Here is a 22,596-nt window from a genome sequence, read left to right as displayed (position 1 = left end):
ATGACTAACAAGAAAACACAAAAAGTCTTGAATGAAAAAGGGTATCAGATTGAAGGTCAAACAACCCAATCTAAAAGAGTTACCACAGTAGCCTACTGTCCTCCATCTTAGCTCGTGGCTCTGTGTAAGGTCATGGTAACACCACAAAGCTTTGTTTTATGAGACCATGTTGAGCTCTCAGAGCAAGTCATTCTAATGTATTGTGTTGCCACGGATTGGAAGATGTATGATCAAGTTAAAATACAAAAGTGGAGAAGCCTACAAAAGAGCTGAGGCATATATATATATCACAAGATGTGCTAACTTTCAGGAAAGTAGAGCAGTGGTAGGTGAAAGAAGTTTAATGTACCAGCACAAATGCATGGTGTACCTGAAATAATAACAGGTTACTTGTAAACCTTACACAAACATTCATAGAACAGAGGGATGCAGAAAACATCGATAAGTATCCTCGCTGGAGGTTTATGAGGTACTTTTGGAAAACTTCAAATGCTAAACATCATGCAGGAAAGGGCTACTCTTAATTTTTGGTTTTGTCTATTTCTATCAAACCCAACTAGGGATATGTAAAAGGAAATATGGCCAACTCAATTTTTATATGGTCATTCATTATATATGGGGCATGTGTCATCTCTACAGCAATTCAGTATTCAAACAACCAGAGGCATGGGTGCTTCTGGATCTGTCCATACTAGATTCATGAGAGTATGCAATAAACATTGTCAAATTACTAGATCTGTTTATGCTTGTTAGTAGAGTGTCTAAATGGGAAGTTCCTCTCGATCAAAACAGAAAAATCTAGATCCTAGTCCTACACAATTAACATGCTCAAAGTGATAGATAACTTTATAGGTTCTGACCTTCATGCAACCCCCATAAAAATTTATAAGAAAACTTTGTCAAAGCAAGAGACAAGACATGTGAGATGGATTGCAAAGTAAGGGCGAAGGGCTAATCATGAATGATCTCACAGTCGTATAGTTGTGGAATAGCAAGAAAGAGGAAACTGGAGTAGTAACTCCTGCTGCTATAAACAATCAAGCATGGTGTACTCGAGCTTGCAGTAACTTCACCTTTGCTTCTCGATCATATTGAATTGCTTGGCTGGACAGTGAAGTGACGCAATAACCGTACTGCTGCATGATCCTTGTCGTCTGATGCGACATGATATAATCCACGCTGAACGTACTTTCTGCGAGAACTGTCGGTAGGAATTGACTAATCTTAGACTGATGTCATATAATGCAACTTTCAATTCCCATGGCATTTGCATATATTCCTTCTCATAATATTTTCATCACAAAATACAGTTCTTATTGGTGACAAATAGAAATAGGATAGACATGTGATGGAACTTCCACTAGCAAAGTAAATGATGAAATTTTGGCAACAGATTAGAACAAGTTAGAGAGATAGGTCCAGGGGAAAAAGAAGCACTTTTATATTGCACTTGGAGCAGAAGACATAGGAAGAACAAAAACTAGAGTTGGTGGTCCAGGATAAAGTGGTGTAGATATGATATCCTGAACACCCAACAATGACGTTAGGGGCAGAAAAGCCAGTTTCTGCACACACTAATGCTACAGATGATGATAACCATGATAATAACCCACCCACACTGATGCTTGCTCATGCAACAATTGTCATCAATTAGAAGAGATGTCACTTTTACTTCTTAATCAACTTAGAGTTGGGCATTCTCTACTTACTTTATGCAGAACAACAGAGCACTCTTCTTTGTATGCAAGCTAACATAGATCACTTTCAAAGAACATTTCTTCGGTATAAATAAATCACCAGAGGATGTCATGTTCATTGCATGCTTATGGTTGAAATTGAGTCAATAAAGTTCTCAATGGCATTAATTTGAAGTATTTTTGATGAGGATAAGGTTAGACCATGCTGCACATGCATGCAACTTTCTATACTCTCTTTTGAATTAGCTAACATTTGCATGTTTTTATATATATATATATAAGAGAAAGTTGGGTTGCTGCAATTGTCATTCAACTATGTTCAAGTATATTTCAAGCCAACCCACTAAAGTTGATATCAGCCAGAGCTACCTACTTGATCTGATCAAGCTTGAAGCTTTTGGTACAGTTCACATCATAGAGAATAATAAAAGAGTAATCAAGTCACCGGCGCAAGCTGGTAATTAAGCTGATAACATTTATAAATGATGCTGTAACATAGCCAGGAAAATGCCAACTAAAGAATGCTGTCATGCTCATGCCAACAATTATCATATTTGTGAAAGAAAAAAATTATCATATTTTTCCTAGAAATCCCATGCATTCACCTTAATATTTTCATCCCAACCACAATGTTTTTTTTTATGCATGTCATTTTAAACCACCTAACTCTTTGACCATATCTAGCCTAACAAATATCTTCCAAAATTTTACTTTTATTCTCAGGAGCACATGATGATCACATAAAAGCCTGGTGTCTCCCTCTATTTTAACTATCTACCTTTCATTTTATGAACAATATCTTCGTCAATGTCTCCTTATAAAAATAATATACCTAACATAGATAAAAAAAAATTATTTTATAGGAATTTATTTTTCATTCATCTTAATTATACTCAATTCATTTTTATCATACTATTACCTAAATTATATTTTATTTACTTTGGCCAACAAAAAATATCTATGTATGAAATGTGTAGAATTTTTCAAAAATTTGAAAATCTAACTAATTAGTAAATGAATCCAAGTCAAAGATTTACTTCCTTGGAGCTGTGTAGAAATACTAGGCCTGAAAACTGTACTTTATTTATTGAAAAGAAAAACACAAAAATCCATGTATTTATTTACCTCATATATCAAAAACTTCACAATCCATACAAAAAATATTATTAGATACATTAATAAGAAAAAATATGATTAAAATTATCTCTTTTAAGAATACAAGATGCAACGAAATTTAGAATAATATCGGCATCTATTAAGGTACACCTGGGATCAACTGGAAAGTAATTTTTTTCATCACTATGTTGCACAAAGTAATCGAATTGTTCTTGTACCTTTTGTCGTTTCTGTGGACTATATACTTGAATCTTTCATGTCAAGAAAGAAAAGATGGCATCTCAACGAGATTGCACGAGTTGTTGAAAGTGGAGATAAAGTATAAGTGTAATAAAGCATTCTTAATTACTAGAACTTGCTTCCCTTTTTTTCTCAAGAATTATACACAATTTATATCAGCTTACCTCCACATATAACCCTCATGCCCCAAACCTCCTTAATTTTCATCTAATCGGATAATTGATAAGTCGATAATAATAAAATTTTAAACCAACTAAAAACTTATGAGGAATCCAGTAGATAAGATCCCGATCAGTGCAGAATATAGGAGGATCAACCTACGCTCTCTTAATCTGTACTATCAACTGTCAATCTATGTTCCTATAAAGTTTACCATACGAAAAGTTCTGTTTTTTCTTCTCACTCACTCTTGAGCAATATAGTAATGCTTATACTTACCCCTCAAATAGAACCTAACTTAGTGCTGCAAAATAAACCCCTCATAATTATGAGTTTATTTAATTATACACTCAACTCAATACTAAACATTGCTTTCTATCACTTTACTGGCTCAGCTGCCATCAGTGCAAGTCGTAAGACTTCCTTCCTTATCGAAGTACACTAGTAATGCTCAACACCGACCTTTGCGTGAAAGAGTAGCTAAGCTTTTATTGAATGCGGGGAAGAACCTTAAATGACATCTGCCCTTCACCATGATATATATGAACAAAAGAGGAAGCAACATGTACACAACGAAAGCATTTTTTTATGAAACAAAGAAAGAGAGGTTGAATAGCCCATGGAAGAAAAAGCCAATAACATAAAGAGGCCAACGTGTAATGAAGACAAACACACCTGCATTATCTTGTGGAATTAAATAACAAGTCCATGCCCCCGTGTTGTCACGGACAAACTTCGAAACAGGATGTTGGATGCAATGCTCATGTATGTCCGTGTCTTTTGGTTTGTTCATGCTCTGCACAGCATGTAGAGGGACTGCCGAAGGCTAAGAGTCCCATTGTAGGCTTGTAAATAAAGGTTGTGTCATGTGAACACGCGTGAGAGATTCTCGATCTGTAATGGACCATCTTTAACCTTTGTTGTGCAACTGTTCTGAGCTTGTAAAGTCTCTTTGTAATTTGCATTGTCCATGAAGTGTTTCCTGGATTGTTTGCTTGTGGATCCCGAGTGAGGCGTTTTTCTAACTCGTTTTCTCTTTTGTAGGTCCTAAGGGACCATGAGAGGTTTCGGGGAGGCTGACCTTTGCAGACGGACACGCAAGGGTGCCGCATGACTTAGGCAAAACCAGCTAAGTCCGTGACAGATGGTATCAGAGCGGGACAAGCACTCATAGAAACACTTGACATGCAAACGTGGGGGACCTAGTGGGGCTGCGTTGAGGGCAGCTAGCACGCGCGACCGTTTTGGGGAAAACGGACATTGAGATGTAGGGAAAAGGAGTCGCTCAGAGGAGCGGGCATCTGAGATTGGCATTCAGAGGAATGGCCAACCCTTCGTGCCAAAGGCACCACGAGGACAAGCAAGCTGGGAAGAATGTGGAGCGCACAAATGTTGGGATGGCTGAGTTTGAGTTACGGCTCAACGTTGACAACAACACTTGATGGTGCTCAAAGCAAGCGAGGCGCTTGGCAAAAGTCGAGACCATGTAAGGTGGAATGGGTTGTTCGGCGACCGAAAGAGTTATGCAAAGCTCACAGAGGTGAGGGGAATTGCTAACTCAAAGAATTCGGTACTCATGCAAGGGCTTGTATACGGACGACGAACTGTTCGTGGCCATCCCAAAGCGACCGGAGCTCGGCACCATGGAGCATTGGAACATTCTCTTCGGCATGCAAAGGATACGTCCGTAGGAGGCTGAAGTGTACAGCGAGTTCAGCATGTTGCTAGGCCTTGAGTGGTGCAGCGGTGGCTGTATTGACGTGGAGTCGCAATCTAGCAAATGCGTTTGCAGGAGGCAGAACAATGCACAGTTTGTTCGGCAAATCGGAGTAGTCCAAGGGGATGGTGGTCTCCGAATTAAAGAGAGATGTTGCTCCAACGGGATAGATATCCAGGAGGGATAAGTCCCGGCTCTCCAGAGGGAGAATCATGTGCAACGGACCGCACATGTTGAGGAGGAGTCCTTCAACAACTTCATGAAGCTCAACAGACTGAGCGAGCGGCGAGGAGTCGTCGCATGATCTCGCTTGAGAGAATGCATTGGTGGATGCATTGCGAGATCAAGTGGGGGAGCGACCAAAAGCAACACAAATGAAGGCACACTTGGAGTCGATATGGAGATCGGACTCAAGGGAGGGCTGACCCGTGGAATGGTGGGCGCGAGGGCCACCATCAACGCAATACAAAAACGAGGAGCGGAGCAACTTGGGTGTGACTTGGCGAAGTACCCAAGCCGTATGAAGTGAGTCGGCATAGAAGATGGAACATGGAGCGGAGGCGCAGAGCTTTCCCTGGACAGAGGTCAAGGACATGAACTCTTGCAGAGGCAAGAGCAGAATCATGTTGTTCCATGGGTCCTTCTTTCTGTTGGAGTGGACTCACCTTGCATGGTGCCAAAGATGAAGGGAGCTTTTGGGCACATGCACCTTATCTCAGAGAAGCATTTGGCGAAGGAACTAAGGCGACTCAACTCGCAGAGGCGAACTTGGGTTCAGAAGGCCTTGGCACGGGGCAAGAGGACGCGAAGGCGGGTACTCTTGAAGAATATGCCACAGTGTTTCTATTCAAGTTGCTTGAAGGAAGCGGTGCGCAGCGGAGATTGTGTTGGTAGGGGCAGAGACCCAGGATCCAGACAATGGTGCACCATTTTCAGCGAAGTCGGTGGACTTCGGGAGCTACTAGGCGATGGACTGTCCTAGAGCGGTGCTTCATCTAAGTGTGACCCAAGAGTGGGTGGATGAAGGTCGATTGCCAAAGGAGCGAACAAAGTCGAAAGTGGAGGAGACCCTGCGATGTATTGGCAGAGGCCACACATGGAGGGTTCACAATTCGAGTTCACCCCACAAGAATCAGAATGCAATGGAGATGTCACTAGGAGGCAACATGGTGCAGTGGATCGTGGTGGAATAGTTCGCGGCAATACGATACACACAGCACCCCGTGAGGGACTTGATCATATGGAGGTATGATCGGGAGCTACTGGAAGCTCTACTTCGGTGAACAACACGACGGCAAGAAGGGCTATGGATTCAAGGAGTGAAGGCCATGGTACCGCAGAGGCGGGTCTTCCGTGCGTGCATCGAATTTTGCATCGGGTGAAAGCCTTGGTCATCAGCATATGGGGGCTGTGTTCCACCAAGGGAGAAGTTCGAATGTAAGGACCAGTGAGTCCCATGGGAGGGACTTGATCATGCAGAGTTATGATCGAAGCAGCTGGAGAGTTGGACTGCTCCAGAACTATATTCGCTTAAGGGAGCCCGACAAGTCAGAGGACAAGGTCGAGTAAGCGAACGTTGCTACCAAGGAAGCTAAGTAGAACAGAATCGGTGCAAATCCTACAACGTGATGGCAGAGGCCATGCATGGGGGTTGCAGTCTGTCTTTCCGTCGACCAAAGAGATCTGCTTGGAGAACCCAGAGGTGTTGAAGCAGGGGGTCGAAAAAGGGCGAGGAAGCGACGACGAGTCCAGAGGGACTTAGCTACCCAAAATCAAGCATCAGTTAGAATGGAGGTGGACTCGGAGGAGTGCCACAGAGACATATCTACTGATTGTGAAGAAAAAGGATGCAGATGCGAGGCGATGGATAGTAGGGCCATGGGCATGGCAGCGCCATGGTACCGCAGAGGCGGGACTTTCGTGAAAGTCATTGATCCCTTGCTCTCATGGAGGGAGAGCGCTTGGTCGTGAAAGGGGCCGAGGAGATGGAGTACGCAGAGGCAAACTCCATGTACTGAGACAAGGCTGAAGGGCGAGGCCAAGGAACTTCGTAAGACCGGTGTCAACAAGCTTCTCATCAAGATAGCCGAAAGAGAAGGACTTCGGGTCATGCAAGAGTGCACGACCAAGGAACGAAGCAGACAGTACGCGGTGTTGTACCTTTGCTACTCAGTGGAGTAGGCGGCAGGGTTGATGGAGAAGACGGTACATTCCCAGGGGCGACCAAATCTATCAGTGAACTACTCCAAGTTGGGGTGAAAACTTCCGGCATTCCAGAAGTTCAATGACATTGAGAAGGTGAATCACAGTAACTAACTCAATGCAAGGAGTGCAAACACTTCAAGTGCTTCAGAAGTGTGAGCAAAGAGCAGGCGAAGGCTAGTAACCAGCTCGATGCATGGAGTACAACCTCGAGGAGGCGGGCGAAGTCAAGTAACCTTTGCCTTCTCAACTATTAAGAGAATGGGCAAAACCGAGTACCCCAATTCTCTTATCTATCCAGCAGAGGAGCTCTACACAAGTTCAAAGACCCTTCGAAGATAATGGAAGACAATAGTTGTCAAATCCTCACCAACGGTGATCAGTGCTACTGAGAGTAGATTGTCCGCTTCATTTCCCAACGAAATGCCAATCGAAAGCGGAAGTGTTGCGAACCTACTTGGAGGTGACAACTAAGCGAAAGAAGAGTCAATGGACAAATTTTGTGGAGGAAGGACCCAAAACTTCAGAAGTTTGCGAAAGGATGCTCGTTAAAGCTCCAACAAGCATCCACCCAGTTCAAGCAGCATGTGGAATTTTGAGAGACTGGCGCAGTAAGGATGGTCTTTTCCTTCATTTGGAGGATCCGCAGGAACCAACAAGGATCAACACAACTCAACCAACCCCACACCAGAGTCAGAGTCATTGGTGAGTTGAAGCAGCATGGCGGATCAAAGGTTCGACTACTCAAAAACAACAGCGGAGAGCAGCTGGGAGCCAGGAGGTGCATTGCAGCTGGAGCAGGAGATTGAAGACTCAGCAAAGGCAAGGAGTTGCAGTGTCGGCAAAGGCTTCGACGAGGACGTCGAAGGAATAAGTGGGGGAGAATGTCACGGACAAACTTCGAAACAGGATGTTGGATGCAATGCTCATGTATGTCTGTGTCTTTTGGTTTGTTCATGCTCTGCACAGCATATAGAGGGACTGCCGAAGGCTAAGAGTCCCCTTGTAGGCTTGTAAATAAAGATTGTGTTATGTGGACACACGTGAGAGATTCTCGGTCTGTAATGGATCATTTTTAACATTTGTTGTGCAACTGTTCTGAGCTTGTAAAGTCTCTTTGTAATTTGCATTGTCCATAAAGTGTTTCCTGGATTGTTTGCTTGTGGATCCCGAGTGAGGCGTTTTTCTAACCCGTTTTCTCTTTTGTAGGTCCTAAGGGACCGTGGGAGGTTTCGGGGAGGCTGACCTTTGCGGACGGACACGCAAGGGTGCCGCACGACTTTGGCAAAACCAGCTAAGTCCGTGACAGTGTGCTGCCAAGACAAGTAGTCCTTCAAACCAGGAGGAATAAAGTGGTTGGTACCCATTTTTGTATTACACCATGTTTTGCACCAACCCTTCATTCATCAAACAAGGACTCCAAGAGGAGCCTTCCGATACTTTAGTTGATCAGCATAAACCTAACACTCGAATCACATGAAAAAAGTTGATTGACAATATCAAAGCAAATATAAAACAAGAAGTCTTTTTGAATGTCTATGTCTGGTTACTCTCTCGTTAAAAATGAAGCTTAGATATTTTGATCAACAATTTCGATGAAACAAAATTGAAAAATCAATTAGTCCACCAAGCTCGAATCATGATATTTGATATCAAACTATCCCTAGTATTTATGCATGGTAAGAAGACAGGAAAAAACTATTCGTTGATAAAATCAGATGATTTGTCATGATATGGAATCATCATTTGACTACGCGTACCACGTTAAGATTTGATATATTAGATATATCATTGATCTCGTATTCTTGTCTTGCTCCTCGTCAATCCCTCAACAAGTGAAACTTACCCCGCACCCAGAAACTTCCAATCTAATTAGAATAAACCTAACACCAACTTACGTGATTAATGCCAAACATTGGGATCAAGATTGGAAAATTTGATACAAAGTATACCAACAAGGTAAGTGTTTTTACAGACAGATACATACATCATGCTGCAAAATTCCCTTTAAGCACACATTCGGACCACAAGTAAATAGAGTGTAATTTATGTAAAATTTTCAAATGATCATCTAAACAAATATACAGGCATAACTTAAAGCAAAACTAGCTATGGTTTGGAACTGAATTAATTAGATCATATATACTAATCTAACCAATTAATCATTTGCTATTTTATTTGATTTTTAACCCAATAAATTATCAAACTTATCCAGGCTTGCAAAAGATGAGAGTATTGGATAACTCTTTTAATCGTCAAATTCTTAATTCTTTTTAATATTTTGATTTGATTAATGTTAATTAGTTTTTAAAAAACCTGATTCTTATAAACAGGATGGTGTTTGTGTCATAACATCTTTGTAATCTAGTTAATAAGGATACAATTCACGAAAATAATTTATGAAGGACAAAGTGTAAAAAGGTGAAACCTTTATGTTAAAAAGGTGAAACCTTTATGTGACCTATCAAGTTAATAAATTGATCCCCTTTTGGAAGTAACTATTAAAGCCATGTAATTAAAAGATATGGACAGTATTACCTCTATATTTTTCTTCCTTTTTCTGATCCCCGCGGGCCATAAAAAAAAAAAAGTGAAGCGTGGCGCAACCTGATTCGCCGCTGTCACTGTCTCGTCCGTCCCCGACACCGTCCTGGGATCCATGCGATCGCGTCCGATCCCCAGTACCGAAGCCGTCGGTGACCGCACGCACCGAGGTCCTCCCACACGTGCAAGCCCATCTGAACTCCCCGCCGAGTCGTCGCCGAATCCCCCTCCACCGACCCGACGCAACCCACGCGTCACCCAGCCTTCGTCCCACTTTCCGCAGCGCATCTCCCCGCCTCCGATCTCGACCGTTTGCGGCTCATCCGACGGTTGCTGCGGCTGACGTACGGGTCAGGCCCACGTTCCGCTAACGTGCTCCGTGGTCGTGACCCTGACCTGCGCGCCTTTCCCCTTGGCTATTTAAGCTGGAAGAGCAGTTCGCCGCCTTCCAAGCTCGAGTCCTCCGTTCCGTTCCAGATAAATCCGGTTCGGTTCTTTTTCTCCGTGGGGCTCGACCGCTTCCATCACGCTCTCGGAAGGATGGCGTTCGTCGACGCCGACAAGCTCAGTTACGAGATCTTCTCCGTCCTCGAGAGCAAGTTCCTCTTCGGCCTCGACGACCCCAACAAGCTCTTCTTCCCCACTTCCTCCTACTCCTCAGCTGGCGCCTTCCCCCGGACCGCCGCAGGTGCCCGAGGAAGGATCCGGATCCTGTCCATCGACGGCGGCGGCAGCCCCTCCGATGCCCTCCTCGCCGCGGTCGCCCTCGCCCGGCTCGGGTCCTCCCTCCGTCACCGTTCCGGCGACCCATCCGCCCGCGTTGCCTACATGTTCGACGTCGCGGCCGGCTCCGGCGCCGGCGGCGTCCTCATCGCGATGCTCTTTACCAGGGACCACGACGGTCGGCCCTTGTTCTCCGCAACCGACGCCCTGCACCTCCTCCTCTCCGAGAGCCGCCGCCGCGGGCGCGGCTTCTCCTCCGGGAGGGGCCTATTCCGTGGGATGTTCCGTCGACCCGGGAGTTTCTTCCGTCGGATCTTCGGCGACGCGACGCTGAGGGACACCGTCAAGCCGGTGCTCATCCCGTGCTACGATCTCGCCACGGGGGCGCCGTTCCTCTTCTCGCGGGCTGACGCGGTAGAGGCAGACGGGTACGACTTCCGGATGTGGGAAGTGTGCGCGGCCACGTGCGCCGACGCATCCACCGCGGCGGTCGATCTGCGGTCGGTGGACGGGCGGACGCGCGTCACCGCGGTGGGCGCCGGGGTGGCGATGGCCAACCCTGTGGCCGCGGCCATCACGCACGTCCTCCACAACAAGCCGGAGTTCCCGTTCGCGGCCGGGGTGGAAGACCTCATGGTGGTGTCTCTCGGCGCTTCCGCCCCCGCGCCAGCCGCACCGGGTGCCGCTGAGCTCGTCAGGATCGCTGGCGAGGGCTTCGCCGACATGGTACGGATTCCGGACTCCCCCATCTCCTTTCTCCCGCCCGCTGCTTTCAGTTTCTTTTCCTCTTTCTTCGAGACATTTTCTAGCCCTAACCAATTGTCGGTAAAAAACGTATCCTGACCGTACATTCTCACAATCATCTATGATCAAATATTTTGACGGTTCAGATTAACTCATCAAAAGCCGTGGCTTTTGTGATCATCGTCAGGTGGATCAAGCGGTGGCGACGGCATTCGGACACCGTAGAGCAAGCAATTACCTGCGCATACAGGTAAACCTTCGACTTCCGTGAGCAAACTATACCTACTGTTGGGGTAAACAACTTTATGCCATGGTCTCGGGACCGACGCGGCTTGTTCTGGGTCCGAATGACGGAAATCCCCCGGGAGATTCCTCGGAACAGTAGAGGTCGTCGACCCGTTGGTCAATTTGGTCGGGGAGAGGGGTCGTCGTTTTCTCCGGAAAAGGACTCCCCGCCTGTACGTCCGGCGAGACACGCCTCGTCTTCGTTCCTACACACAGGTCGGGTCGGAAGCTCGGCCCGACCCCTCCGACGATCAAGTTAATGATGTCCGACCCGATCCCTCTGACGATCAAGTTAGTGATGTGGAGAAGAGTGCTCTATCTTTTTTTCCTTTTCTCTCGTATCTTAGAACGCGACGGTATTTATAAGGGGTTTGAGTGTTACCGGATGCACTTGCCCACTGGGAGCAGAGTCGTATCCCCTGATGACGTCTGACATTGCTGTTGGCGTGTCGTGATGAGGCGAGTCTGAGCGATCGTTGATGGGCCTCGGTTGGCGTTCCAGCCCATGCTGGTCAGGCGTTGTCAACCCGTCAAAGGTGCGGGGCATCAGCTGATATCACGAGGGTCTTGTCATAATTATTGCCCTTATCACCTATAATAACGTGGTTATAGCCACAGCCGATGGATTGTTCATGGAAAGAGCACGGTGTCTATGCATGAACGAGCCTTGCACAATAAAGTAATAAAAATAATTAATTTGAAGATAAATAAAAGACACAATTAGGTAGAAAAAATCATTCAACAAAGCAAAAAAAAAAAGAATAAACCTTGAATGAACCAGTGTCCATTATTGTGTGATTAATATATTGTTTCGTAGTTAACTTTGATAACTTACTTGAGAAAATAATTACTTTAAAAATAAATATAAAACACAATTAGGTAAAAAAAACCAGTAGACAAAAAAAAGAAACTTGGATGCGTCGGAGTAATCTGATAGATATCAAACTACTATAATTGACCTAAATCTATCACATTTGGCACAAATATATTTTTATTACTTTACTTTATTAAATGGGGTGAGAGAGGGATCACTTATGTGCTGACCAACTGTGGCACCACCCCATTAGTATACAGTTAGTATCCTAATTCGTAGTAAACTTTCACACTGGACTTTGAGAAAAAATAATAATAAATTTTAAAATAAATATAACACACAATTGGGTAGAAAAAATCATTAGCAAATATAATCTGATAGATATCAAAGAGTTGATATACCTTTGTTGTTTTATTTTATTGAATGGGCTTTGAGAAGTTGGAACTCTCAATCTTAGCCAACTGCTTCATCACCTCATTATTATTATTATTATGTGATTAGTATCCTGTTTCAAAATTAACTTTAATAACGACCTTAAGAAAATAATTACTTTTAAAATAAATAATAGATATAATTAGATAGAAAAAATCAATAGGCAAATATAGAATAAAGTTTGGTTTGGATGCGTCGGAGTAATCTGATAGATATCAAACTACTATAATTGACCTAAATCTATCACATTTGGCACAAATATATTTTTATTACTTTACTTTATTAAATGGGGTGAGAGAGGGATCACTTATGTGCTGACCAACTGTGGCACCACCCCATTAGTATACAGTTAGTATCCTAATTCGTAGTAAACTTTCACACTGGACTTTGAGAAAAAATAATAATAAATTTAAAAATAAATATAACACACAATTGGGTAGAAAAAATCATTAGCAAATATAATCTGATAGATATCAAAGTGTTGATATACCTTTGTTGTTTTATTTTATTGAATGGGCTTTGAGAAGTTGGACTTCATCACCTCATTATTATTATTATTATGTGATTAGTATCCTGTTTCAAAATTAACTTTAATAACGACCTTAAGAAAATAATTACTTTTAAAATAAATAATAGATATAATTAGATAGAAAAAATCAATAGGCAAATATAGAATAAAGTTTGGTTTGGATGCGTCGGAGTAATCTGATAGATATCATACTACTATAATTGACCTAAATCTATCACATTTGGCACAAATACATTTTTATTACTTTACTTTATTAAATGGAGTGAGAGAGGGATCACTTATGTGCTGACCAACTGTGGCACCACCCCATTAGTATATAGTTAGTATCCTAATTCGTAGTAAACTTTCACACTGGACTTTGAGAAAAAATAATAATAAATTTAAAAATAAATATAACACACAATTGGGTAGAAAAAATCATTAGCAAATATAATCTGATAGATATCAAAGAGTTGATATACCTTTGTTGTTTTATTTTATTGAATGGGCTTTGAGAAGTTGGAACTCTCAATCTTAGCCAACTGCTTCATCACCTCATTATTATTATTATTATGTGATTAGTATCCTGTTTCAAAATTAACTTTAATAACGACCTTAAGAAAATAATTACTTTTAAAATAAATAATAGATATAATTAGATAGAAAAAATCAATAGGCAAATATAGAATAAAGTTTGGTTTGGATGCGTCGGAGTAATCTGATAGATATCATACTACTATAATTGACCTAAATCTATCACATTTGGCACAAATATATTTTTATTACTTTACTTTATTAAATGGGGTGAGAGAGGGATCATGCATAGACACCGTGCTCTTTCAATTATTATAATTTAAAATCGAACTGTACAAACCATATAAAAGAAACTGAAGCCAAAATAAGGTTGTTCAGTTTAGTTGGGTTTATTTTAGTCAGTCTACAATGTTGAGATCGAGCCCTTCTTCCTCCACTCCTCCTTTACGAGCTCCTCCGCGAACCGGTCGAGCTCATCGTCGTTGGTCCGCTCCGAGATCTTTCCTCGCCCTCTGAAGAGCAGCGACTCCACGTGTCGCTGTGACAGAACGCGTTCTGCTGCCTCCACCGAGCTCTTCGAGCTCGTCGTCTTTGGCGTGCAATTTCCCGACATGAATGCGGTGTCCTGCAGAGGCTATCCATGAACAATCCATCGGCTGTGGCTATAACCACGTTATTATAGGTGATAAGGGCAATAATTATGACAAGACCCTCGTGATATCAGCTGATGCCCCGCACCTTTGACGGGTTGACAACGCCTGACCAGCATGGGCTGGAACGCCAACCGAGGCCCATCAACGATCGCTCAGACTCGCCTCATCACGACACGCCAACAGCAATGTCAGACGTCATCAGGGGATACGACTCTGCTCCCAGTGGGCAAGTGCATCCGGTAACACTCAAACCCCTTATAAATACCGTCGCGTTCTAAGATACGAGAGAAAAGGAAAAAAAGATAGAGCACTCTTCTCCACATCACTAACTTGATCGTCAGAGGGGTCGGGTCGGACATCATTAACTTGATCGTCGGAGGGGTCGGGCCGAGCTTCCGACCCGACCTGTGTGTAGGAACGAAGACGAGGCGTGTCTCGCCGGACGTACAGGCGGGGAGTCCTTTTCCGGAGAAAACGACGACCCCTCTCCCCGGCCAAATTGACCAGCGGGTCGACGACCTCTACTGTTCCGAGGAATCTCCCGGGGGATTTCCGTCATTCGGACCCAGAACAAGCCGCGTCTGTCCCGAGACCATGGCATAAAGTTGTTTACCCCAACAGTAGGTATAGTTTGCTCACGGAAGTCGAAGGTTTACCTGTATGCGCAGGTAATTGCTTGCTCTACGGTGTCCGAATGCCGTCGCCACCGCTTGATCCACCTGACGATGATCACAAAAGCCACGGCTTTTGATGAGTTAATCTGAACCGTCAAAATATTTGATCATAGATGATTGTGAGAATGTACGGTCAGGATACGTTTTTTACCGACAATTGGTTAGGGCTAGAAAATGTCTCGAAGAAAGAGGAAAAGAAACTGAAAGCAGCGGGCGGGAGAAAGGAGATGGGGGAGTCCGGAATCCGTACCATGTCGGCGAAGCCCTCGCCAGCGATCCTGACGAGCTCAGCGGCACCCGGTGCGGCTGGCGCGGGGGCGGAAGCGCCGAGAGACACCACCATGAGGTCTTCCACCCCGGCCGCGAACGGGAACTCCGGCTTGTTGTGGAGGACGTGCGTGATGGCCGCGGCCACAGGGTTGGCCATCGCCACCCCGGCGCCCACCGCGGTGACGCGCGTCCGCCCGTCCACCGACCGCAGATCGACCGCCGCGGTGGATGCGTCGGCGCACGTGGCCGCGCACACTTCCCACATCCGGAAGTCGTACCCGTCTGCCTCTACCGCGTCAGCCCGCGAGAAGAGGAACGGCGCCCCCGTGGCGAGATCGTAGCACGGGATGAGCACCGGCTTGACGGTGTCCCTCAGCGTCGCGTCGCCGAAGATCCGACGGAAGAAACTCCCGGGTCGACGGAACATCCCACGGAATAGGCCCCTCCCGGAGGAGAAGCCGCGCCCGCGGCGGCGGCTCTCGGAGAGGAGGAGGTGCAGGGCGTCGGTTGCGGAGAACAAGGGCCGACCGTCGTGGTCCCTGGTAAAGAGCATCGCGATGAGGACGCCGCCGGCGCCGGAGCCGGCCGCGACGTCGAACATGTAGGCAACGCGGGCGGATGGGTCGCCGGAACGGTGACGGAGGGAGGACCCGAGCCGGGCGAGGGCGACCGCGGCGAGGAGGGCATCGGAGGGGCTGCCGCCGCCGTCGATGGACAGGATCCGGATCCTTCCTCGGGCACCTGCGGCGGTCCGGGGGGAGGCGCCAGCTGAGGAGTAGGAGGAAGTGGGGAAGAAGAGCTTGTTGGGGTCGTCGAGGCCGAAGAGGAACTTGCTCTCGAGGACGGAGAAGATCTCGTAACTGAGCTTGTCGGCGTCGACGAACGCCATCCTTCCGAGAGCGTGATGGAAGCGGTCGAGCCCCACGGAGAAAAAGAACCGAACCGGATTTATCTGGAACGGAACGGAGGACTCGAGCTTGGAAGGCGGCGAACTGCTCTTCCAGCTTAAATAGCCAAGGGGAAAGGCGCGCAGGTCAGGGTCACGACCACGGAGCACGTTAGCGGAACGTGGGCCTGACCCGTACGTCAGCCGCAGCAACCGTCGGATGAGCCGCAAACGGTCGAGATCGGAGGCGGGGAGATGCGCTGCGGAAAGTGGGACGAAGGCTGGGTGACGCGTGGGTTGCGTCGGGTCGGTGGAGGGGGATTCGGCGACGACTCGGCGGGGAGTTCAGATGGGCTTGCACGTGTGGGAGGACCTCGGTGCGTGCGGTCACCGACGGCTTCGGTACTGGGGATCGGACGCGATCGCATGGATCCCAGGACGGTGTCGGGGACGGACGAGACAGTGACAGCGGCGAATCAGGTTGCGCCACGCTTCACTTTTTTTTTTTTATGGCCCGCGGGGATCAGAAAAAGGAAGAAAAATATAGAGGTAATACTGTCCATATCTTTTAATTACATGGCTTTAATAGTTACTTCCAAAAGGGGATCAATTTATTAACTTGATAGGTCACATAAAGGTTTCACCTTTTTAACATAAAGGTTTCACCTTTTTACACTTTGTCCTTCATAAATTATTTTCGTGAATTGTATCCTTATTAACTAGATTACAAAGATGTTATGACACAAACACCATCCTGTTTATAAGAATCAGGTTTTTTAAAAACTAATTAACATTAATCAAATCAAAATATTAAAAAGAATTAAGAATTTGACGATTAAAAGAGTTATCCAATACTCTCATCTTTTGCAAGCCTGGATAAGTTTGATAATTTATTGGGTTAAAAATCAAATAAAATAGCAAATGATTAATTGGTTAGATTAGTATATATGATCTAATTAATTCAGTTCCAAACCATAGCTAGTTTTGCTTTAAGTTATGCCTGTATATTTGTTTAGATGATCATTTGAAAATTTTACATAAATTACACTCTATTTACTTGTGGTCCGAATGTGTGCTTAAAGGGAATTTTGCAGCATGATGTATGTATCTGTCTGTAAAAACACTTACCTTGTTGGTATACTTTGTATCAAATTTTCCAATCTTGATCCCAATGTTTGGCATTAATCACGTAAGTTGGTGTTAGGTTTATTCTAATTAGATTGGAAGTTTCTGGGTGCGGGGTAAGTTTCACTTGTTGAGGGATTGACGAGGAGCAAGACAAGAATACGAGATCAATGATATATCTAATATATCAAATCTTAACGTGGTACGCGTAGTCAAATGATGATTCCATATCATGACAAATCATCTGATTTTATCAACGAATAGTTTTTTCCTGTCTTCTTACCATGCATAAATACTAGGGATAGTTTGATATCAAATATCATGATTCGAGCTTGGTGGACTAATTGATTTTTCAATTTTGTTTCATCGAAATTGTTGATCAAAATATCTAAGCTTCATTTTTAACGAGAGAGTAACCAGACATAGACATTCAAAAAGACTTCTTGTTTTATATTTGCTTTGATATTGTCAATCAACTTTTTTCATGTGATTCGAGTGTTAGGTTTATGCTGATCAACTAAAGTATCGGAAGGCTCCTCTTGGAGTCCTTGTTTGATGAATGAAGGGTTGGTGCAAAGCATGGTGTAATACAAAAATGGGTACCAACCACTTTATTCCTCCTGGTTTGAAGGACTACTTGTCTTGGCAGCACACTGTCACGGACTTAGCTGGTTTTGCCAAAGTCGTGCGGCACCCTTGCGTGTCCGTCCGCAAAGGTCAGCCTCCCCGAAACCTCCCACGGTCCCTTAGGACCTACAAAAGAGAAAACGGGTTAGAAAAACGCCTCACTCGGGATCCACAAGCAAACAATCCAGGAAACACTTTATGGACAATGCAAATTACAAAGAGACTTTACAAGCTCAGAACAGTTGCACAACAAATGTTAAAAATGATCCATTACAGACCGAGAATCTCTCACGTGTGTCCACATAACACAATCTTTATTTACAAGCCTACAAGGGGACTCTTAGCCTTCGGCAGTCCCTCTATATGCTGTGCAGAGCATGAACAAACCAAAAGACACAGACATACATGAGCATTGCATCCAACATCCTGTTTCGAAGTTTGTCCGTGACATTCTCCCCCACTTATTCCTTCGACGTCCTCGTCGAAGCCTTTGCCGACACTGCAACTCCTTGCCTTTGCTGAGTCTTCAATCTCCTGCTCCAGCTGCAATGCACCTCCTGGCTCCCAGCTGCTCTCCGCTGTTGTTTTTGAGTAGTCGAACCTTTGATCCGCCATGCTGCTTCAACTCACCAATGACTCTGACTCTGGTGTGGGGTTGGTTGAGTTGTGTTGATCCTTGTTGGTTCCTGCGGATCCTCCAAATGAAGGAAAAGACCATCCTTACTGCGCCAGTCTCTCAAAATTCCACATGCTGCTTGAACTGGGTGGATGCTTGTTGGAGCTTTAACGAGCATCCTTTCGCAAACTTCTGAAGTTTTGGGTCCTTCCTCCACAAAATTTGTCCATTGACTCTTCTTTCGCTTAGTTGTCACCTCCAAGTAGGTTCGCAACACTTCCGCTTTCGATTGGCATTTCGTTGGGAAATGAAGCGGACAATCTACTCTCAGTAGCACTGATCACCGTTGGTGAGGATTTGACAACTATTGTCTTCCATTATCTTCGAAGGGTCTTTGAACTTGTGTAGAGCTCCTCTGCTGGATAGATAAGAGAATTGGGGTACTCGGTTTTGCCCATTCTCTTAATAGTTGAGAAGGCAAAGGTTACTTGACTTCGCCCGCCTCCTCGAGGTTGTACTCCATGCATCGAGCTGGTTACTAGCCTTCGCCTGCTCTTTGCTCACACTTCTGAAGCACTTGAAGTGTTTGCACTCCTTGCATTGAGTTAGTTACTGTGATTCACCTTCTCAATGTCATTGAACTTCTGGAATGCCGGAAGTTTTCACCCCAACTTGGAGTAGTTCACTGATAGATTTGGTCGCCCCTGGGAATGTACCGTCTTCTCCATCAACCCTGCCGCCTACTCCACTGAGTAGCAAAGGTACAACACCGCGTACTGTCTGCTTCGTTCCTTGGTCGTGCACTCTTGCATGACCCGAAGTCCTTCTCTTTCGGCTATCTTGATGAGAAGCTTGTTGACACCGGTCTTACGAAGTTCCTTGGCCTCGCCCTTCAGCCTTGTCTCAGTACATGGAGTTTGCCTCTGCGTACTCCATCTCCTCGGCCCCTTTCACGACCAAGCGCTCTCCCTCCATGAGAGCAAGGGATCAATGACTTTCACGAAAGTCCCGCCTCTGCGGTACCATGGCGCTGCCATGCCCATGGCCCTACTATCCATCGCCTCGCATCTGCATCCTTTTTCTTCACAATCAGTAGATATGTCTCTGTGGCACTCCTCCGAGTCCACCTCCATTCTAACTGATGCTTGATTTTGGGTAGCTAAGTCCCTCTGGACTCGTCGTCGCTTCCTCGCCCTTTTTCGACCCCCTGCTTCAACACCTCTGGGTTCTCCAAGCAGATCTCTTTGGTCGACGGAAAGACAGACTGCAACCCCCATGCATGGCCTCTGCCATCACGTTGTAGGATTTGCACCGATTCTGTTCTACTTAGCTTCCTTGGTAGCAACGTTCGCTTACTCGACCTTGTCCTCTGACTTGTCGGGCTCCCTTAAGCGAATATAGTTCTGGAGCAGTCCAACTCTCCAGCTGCTTCGATCATAACTCTGCATGATCAAGTCCCTCCCATGGGACTCACTGGTCCTTACATTCGAACTTCTCCCTTGGTGGAACACAGCCCCCATATGCTGATGACCAAGGCTTTCACCCGATGCAAAATTCGATGCACGCACGGAAGACCCGCCTCTGCGGTACCATGGCCTTCACTCCTTGAATCCATAGCCCTTCTTGCCGTCGTGTTGTTCACCGAAGTAGAGCTTCCAGTAGCTCCCGATCATACCTCCATATGATCAAGTCCCTCACGGGGTGCTGTGTGTATCGTATTGCCGCGAACTATTCCACCACGATCCACTGCACCATGTTGCCTCCTAGTGACATCTCCATTGCATTCTGATCCTTGTGGGGTGAACTCGAATTGTGAACCCTCCATGTGTGGCCTCTGCCAATACATCGCAGGGTCTCCTCCACTTTCGACTTTGTTCGCTCCTTTGGCAATCGACCTTCATCCACCCACTCTTGGGTCACACTTAGATGAAGCACCGCTCTAGGACAGTCCATCGCCTAGTAGCTCCCGAAGTCCACCGACTTCGCTGAAAATGGTGCACCATTGTCTGGATCCTGGGTCTCTGCCCCTACCAACACAATCTCCGCTGCGCACCGCTTCCTTCAAGCAACTTGAATAGAAACACTGTGGCATATTCTTCAAGAGTACCCGCCTTCGCGTCCTCTTGCCCCGTGCCAAGGCCTTCTGAACCCAAGTTCGCCTCTGCGAGTTGAGTCGCCTTAGTTCCTTCGCCAAATGCTTCTCTGAGATAAGGTGCATGTGCCCAAAAGCTCCCTTCATCTTTGGCACCATGCAAGGTGAGTCCACTCCAACAGAAAGAAGGACCCATGGAACAACATGATTCTGCTCTTGCCTCTGCAAGAGTTCATGTCCTTGACCTCTGTCCAGGGAAAGCTCTGCGCCTCCGCTCCATGTTCCATCTTCTATGCCGACTCACTTCATACGGCTTGGGTACTTCGCCAAGTCACACCCAAGTTGCTCCGCTCCTCGTTTTTGTATTGCGTTGATGGTGGCCCTCGCGCCCACCATTCCACGGGTCAGCCCTCCCTTGAGTCCGATCTCCATATCGACTCCAAGTGTGCCTTCATTTGTGTTGCTTTTGGTCGCTCCCCCACTTGATCTCGCAATGCATCCACCAATGCATTCTCTCAAGCGAGATCATGCGACGACTCCTCGCCGCTCGCTCAGTCTGTTGAGCTTCATGAAGTTGTTGAAGGACTCCTCCTCAACATGTGCGGTCCGTTGCACATGATTCTCCCTCTGGAGAGCCGGGACTTATCCCTCCTGGATATCTATCCCGTTGGAGCAACATCTCTCTTTAATTCGGAGACCACCATCCCCTTGGACTACTCCGATTTGCCGAACAAACTGTGCATTGTTCTGCCTCCTGCAAACGCATTTGCTAGATTGCGACTCCACGTCAATACAGCCACCGCTGCACCACTCAAGGCCTAGCAACATGCTGAACTCGCTGTACACTTCAGCCTCCTACGGACGTATCCTTTGCATGCCGAAGAGAATGTTCCAATGCTCCATGGTGCCGAGCTCCGGTCGCTTTGGGATGGCCACGAACAGTTCGTCGTCCGTATACAAGCCCTTGCATGAGTACCGAATTCTTTGAGTTAGCAATTCCCCTCACCTCTGTGAGCTTTGCATAACTCTTTCGGTCGCCGAACAACCCATTCCACCTTACATGGTCTCGACTTTTGCCAAGCGCCTCGCTTGCTTTGAGCACCATCAAGTGTTGTTGTCAACGTTGAGCCGTAACTCAAACTCAGCCATCCCAACATTTGTGCGCTCCACATTCTTCCCAGCTTGCTTGTCCTCGTGGTGCCTTTGGCACGAAGGGTTGGCCATTCCTCTGAATGCCAATCTCAGATGCCCGCTCCTCTGAGCGACTCCTTTTCCCTACATCTCAATGTCCGTTTTCCCCAAAACGGTCGCGCGTGCTAGCTGCCCTCAACGCAGCCCCACTAGGTCCCCCACGTTTGCATGTCAAGTGTTTCTATGAGTGCTTGTCCCGCTCTGATACCATCTGTCACGGACTTAGCTGGTTTTGCCTAAGTCATGCGGCACCCTTGCGTGTCCGTCTGCAAAGGTCAGCCTCCCCGAAACCTCTCATGGTCCCTTAGGACCTACAAAAGAGAAAACGAGTTAGAAAAACGCCTCACTCGGGATCCACAAGCAAACAATCCAGGAAACACTTCATGGACAATGCAAATTACAAAGAGACTTTACAAGCTCAGAACAGTTGCACAACAAAGGTTAAAGATGGTCCATTACAGATCGAGAATCTCTCACGCGTGTTCACATGACACAACCTTTATTTACAAGCCTACAATGGGACTCTTAGCCTTCGGCAGTCCCTCTACATGCTGTGCAGAGCATGAACAAACCAAAAGACACGGACATACATGAGCATTGCATCCAACATCCTGTTTCGAAGTTTGTCCGTGACAACACGGGGGCATGGACTTGTTATTTAATTCCACAAGATAATGCAGGTGTGTTTGTCTTCATTACACGTTGGCCTCTTTATGTTATTGGCTTTTTCTTCCATGGGCTATTCAA

The 22,596-nt window shown here is 45.9% G+C and overlaps 2 protein-coding genes across 7 annotated transcripts; one reads left to right on the top strand and one right to left on the bottom strand.

Moving 5' to 3' along the window:
- Nucleotides 1–10,132: 10,132 nt before the first annotated feature.
- Nucleotides 10,133–11,499, top strand: LOC135592831 (patatin-like protein 3). Of its 2 annotated transcripts, none has more exons than XM_065082518.1 (2): nucleotides 10,133–11,124; nucleotides 11,289–11,499. In XM_065082518.1, the coding sequence occupies exons 1-2, from the start codon at nucleotides 10,216–10,218 to the stop codon at nucleotides 11,394–11,396; spliced, it is 1,017 nt and encodes a 338-aa protein (XP_064938590.1). In that variant the 5' UTR covers nucleotides 10,133–10,215; the 3' UTR covers nucleotides 11,397–11,499. The 2 variants fall into 2 exon arrangements, with proteins under 2 accessions (XP_064938590.1, XP_064938591.1); XM_065082519.1 differs by having other exon boundaries at nucleotides 10,135–11,124; nucleotides 11,330–11,489.
- Nucleotides 11,500–14,000: 2,501 nt separating this feature from the next.
- On the bottom strand, nucleotides 14,001–16,362 carry LOC135592830 (patatin-like protein 3). 5 transcript variants are annotated; one of them, XM_065082514.1, is made up of 3 exons: nucleotides 15,293–16,362; nucleotides 15,025–15,128; nucleotides 14,001–14,349 (listed from the first exon to the last, which is right to left on the bottom strand). In XM_065082514.1, exons 1-3 carry the CDS (start codon nucleotides 16,199–16,201, stop codon nucleotides 14,160–14,162), a joined length of 1,203 nt encoding a protein of 400 aa, XP_064938586.1. In that variant the 5' UTR covers nucleotides 16,202–16,362; the 3' UTR covers nucleotides 14,001–14,159. The 5 variants fall into 5 exon arrangements, with proteins under 5 accessions (XP_064938586.1, XP_064938588.1, XP_064938585.1 ...); XM_065082516.1 differs by having other exon boundaries at nucleotides 14,001–14,340; XM_065082513.1 differs by having other exon boundaries at nucleotides 15,025–15,087; nucleotides 15,293–16,361.
- Between the last annotated feature and the right edge of the window lie 6,234 nt (nucleotides 16,363–22,596).

This window comes from Musa acuminata, chromosome BXJ1-9 (genome assembly GCF_036884655.1).
Source record: "Musa acuminata AAA Group cultivar baxijiao chromosome BXJ1-9, Cavendish_Baxijiao_AAA, whole genome shotgun sequence".
Taxonomy (NCBI): Eukaryota; Viridiplantae; Streptophyta; class Magnoliopsida; order Zingiberales; family Musaceae; genus Musa; species Musa acuminata.
Note: the sequence above shows the minus strand (reverse complement) of the source record. Positions and strands in the feature narration are given on the sequence as shown.

Excerpts from the sequence above, each read along its gene's own strand:
- LOC135592831 (XM_065082518.1), top strand. The coding sequence starts at position 10,216 with ATGGCGTTCGTCGACGCCGACAAGCTCAGTTACGAGATCTTCTCCGTC. Across the intron at positions 11,125-11,288 it reads GCGAGGGCTTCGCCGACATG|ATTAACTCATCAAAAGCCGT; the intron begins GTACGGATTCCG and ends TTGACGGTTCAG.
- LOC135592830 (XM_065082514.1), bottom strand. The coding sequence starts at position 16,201 with ATGGCGTTCGTCGACGCCGACAAGCTCAGTTACGAGATCTTCTCCGTC. Across the intron at positions 15,129-15,292 it reads GCGAGGGCTTCGCCGACATG|ATTAACTCATCAAAAGCCGT; the intron begins GTACGGATTCCG and ends TTGACGGTTCAG. Across the intron at positions 14,350-15,024 it reads GCAATTACCTGCGCATACAG|CCTCTGCAGGACACCGCATT; the intron begins GTAAACCTTCGA and ends GTTCATGGATAG.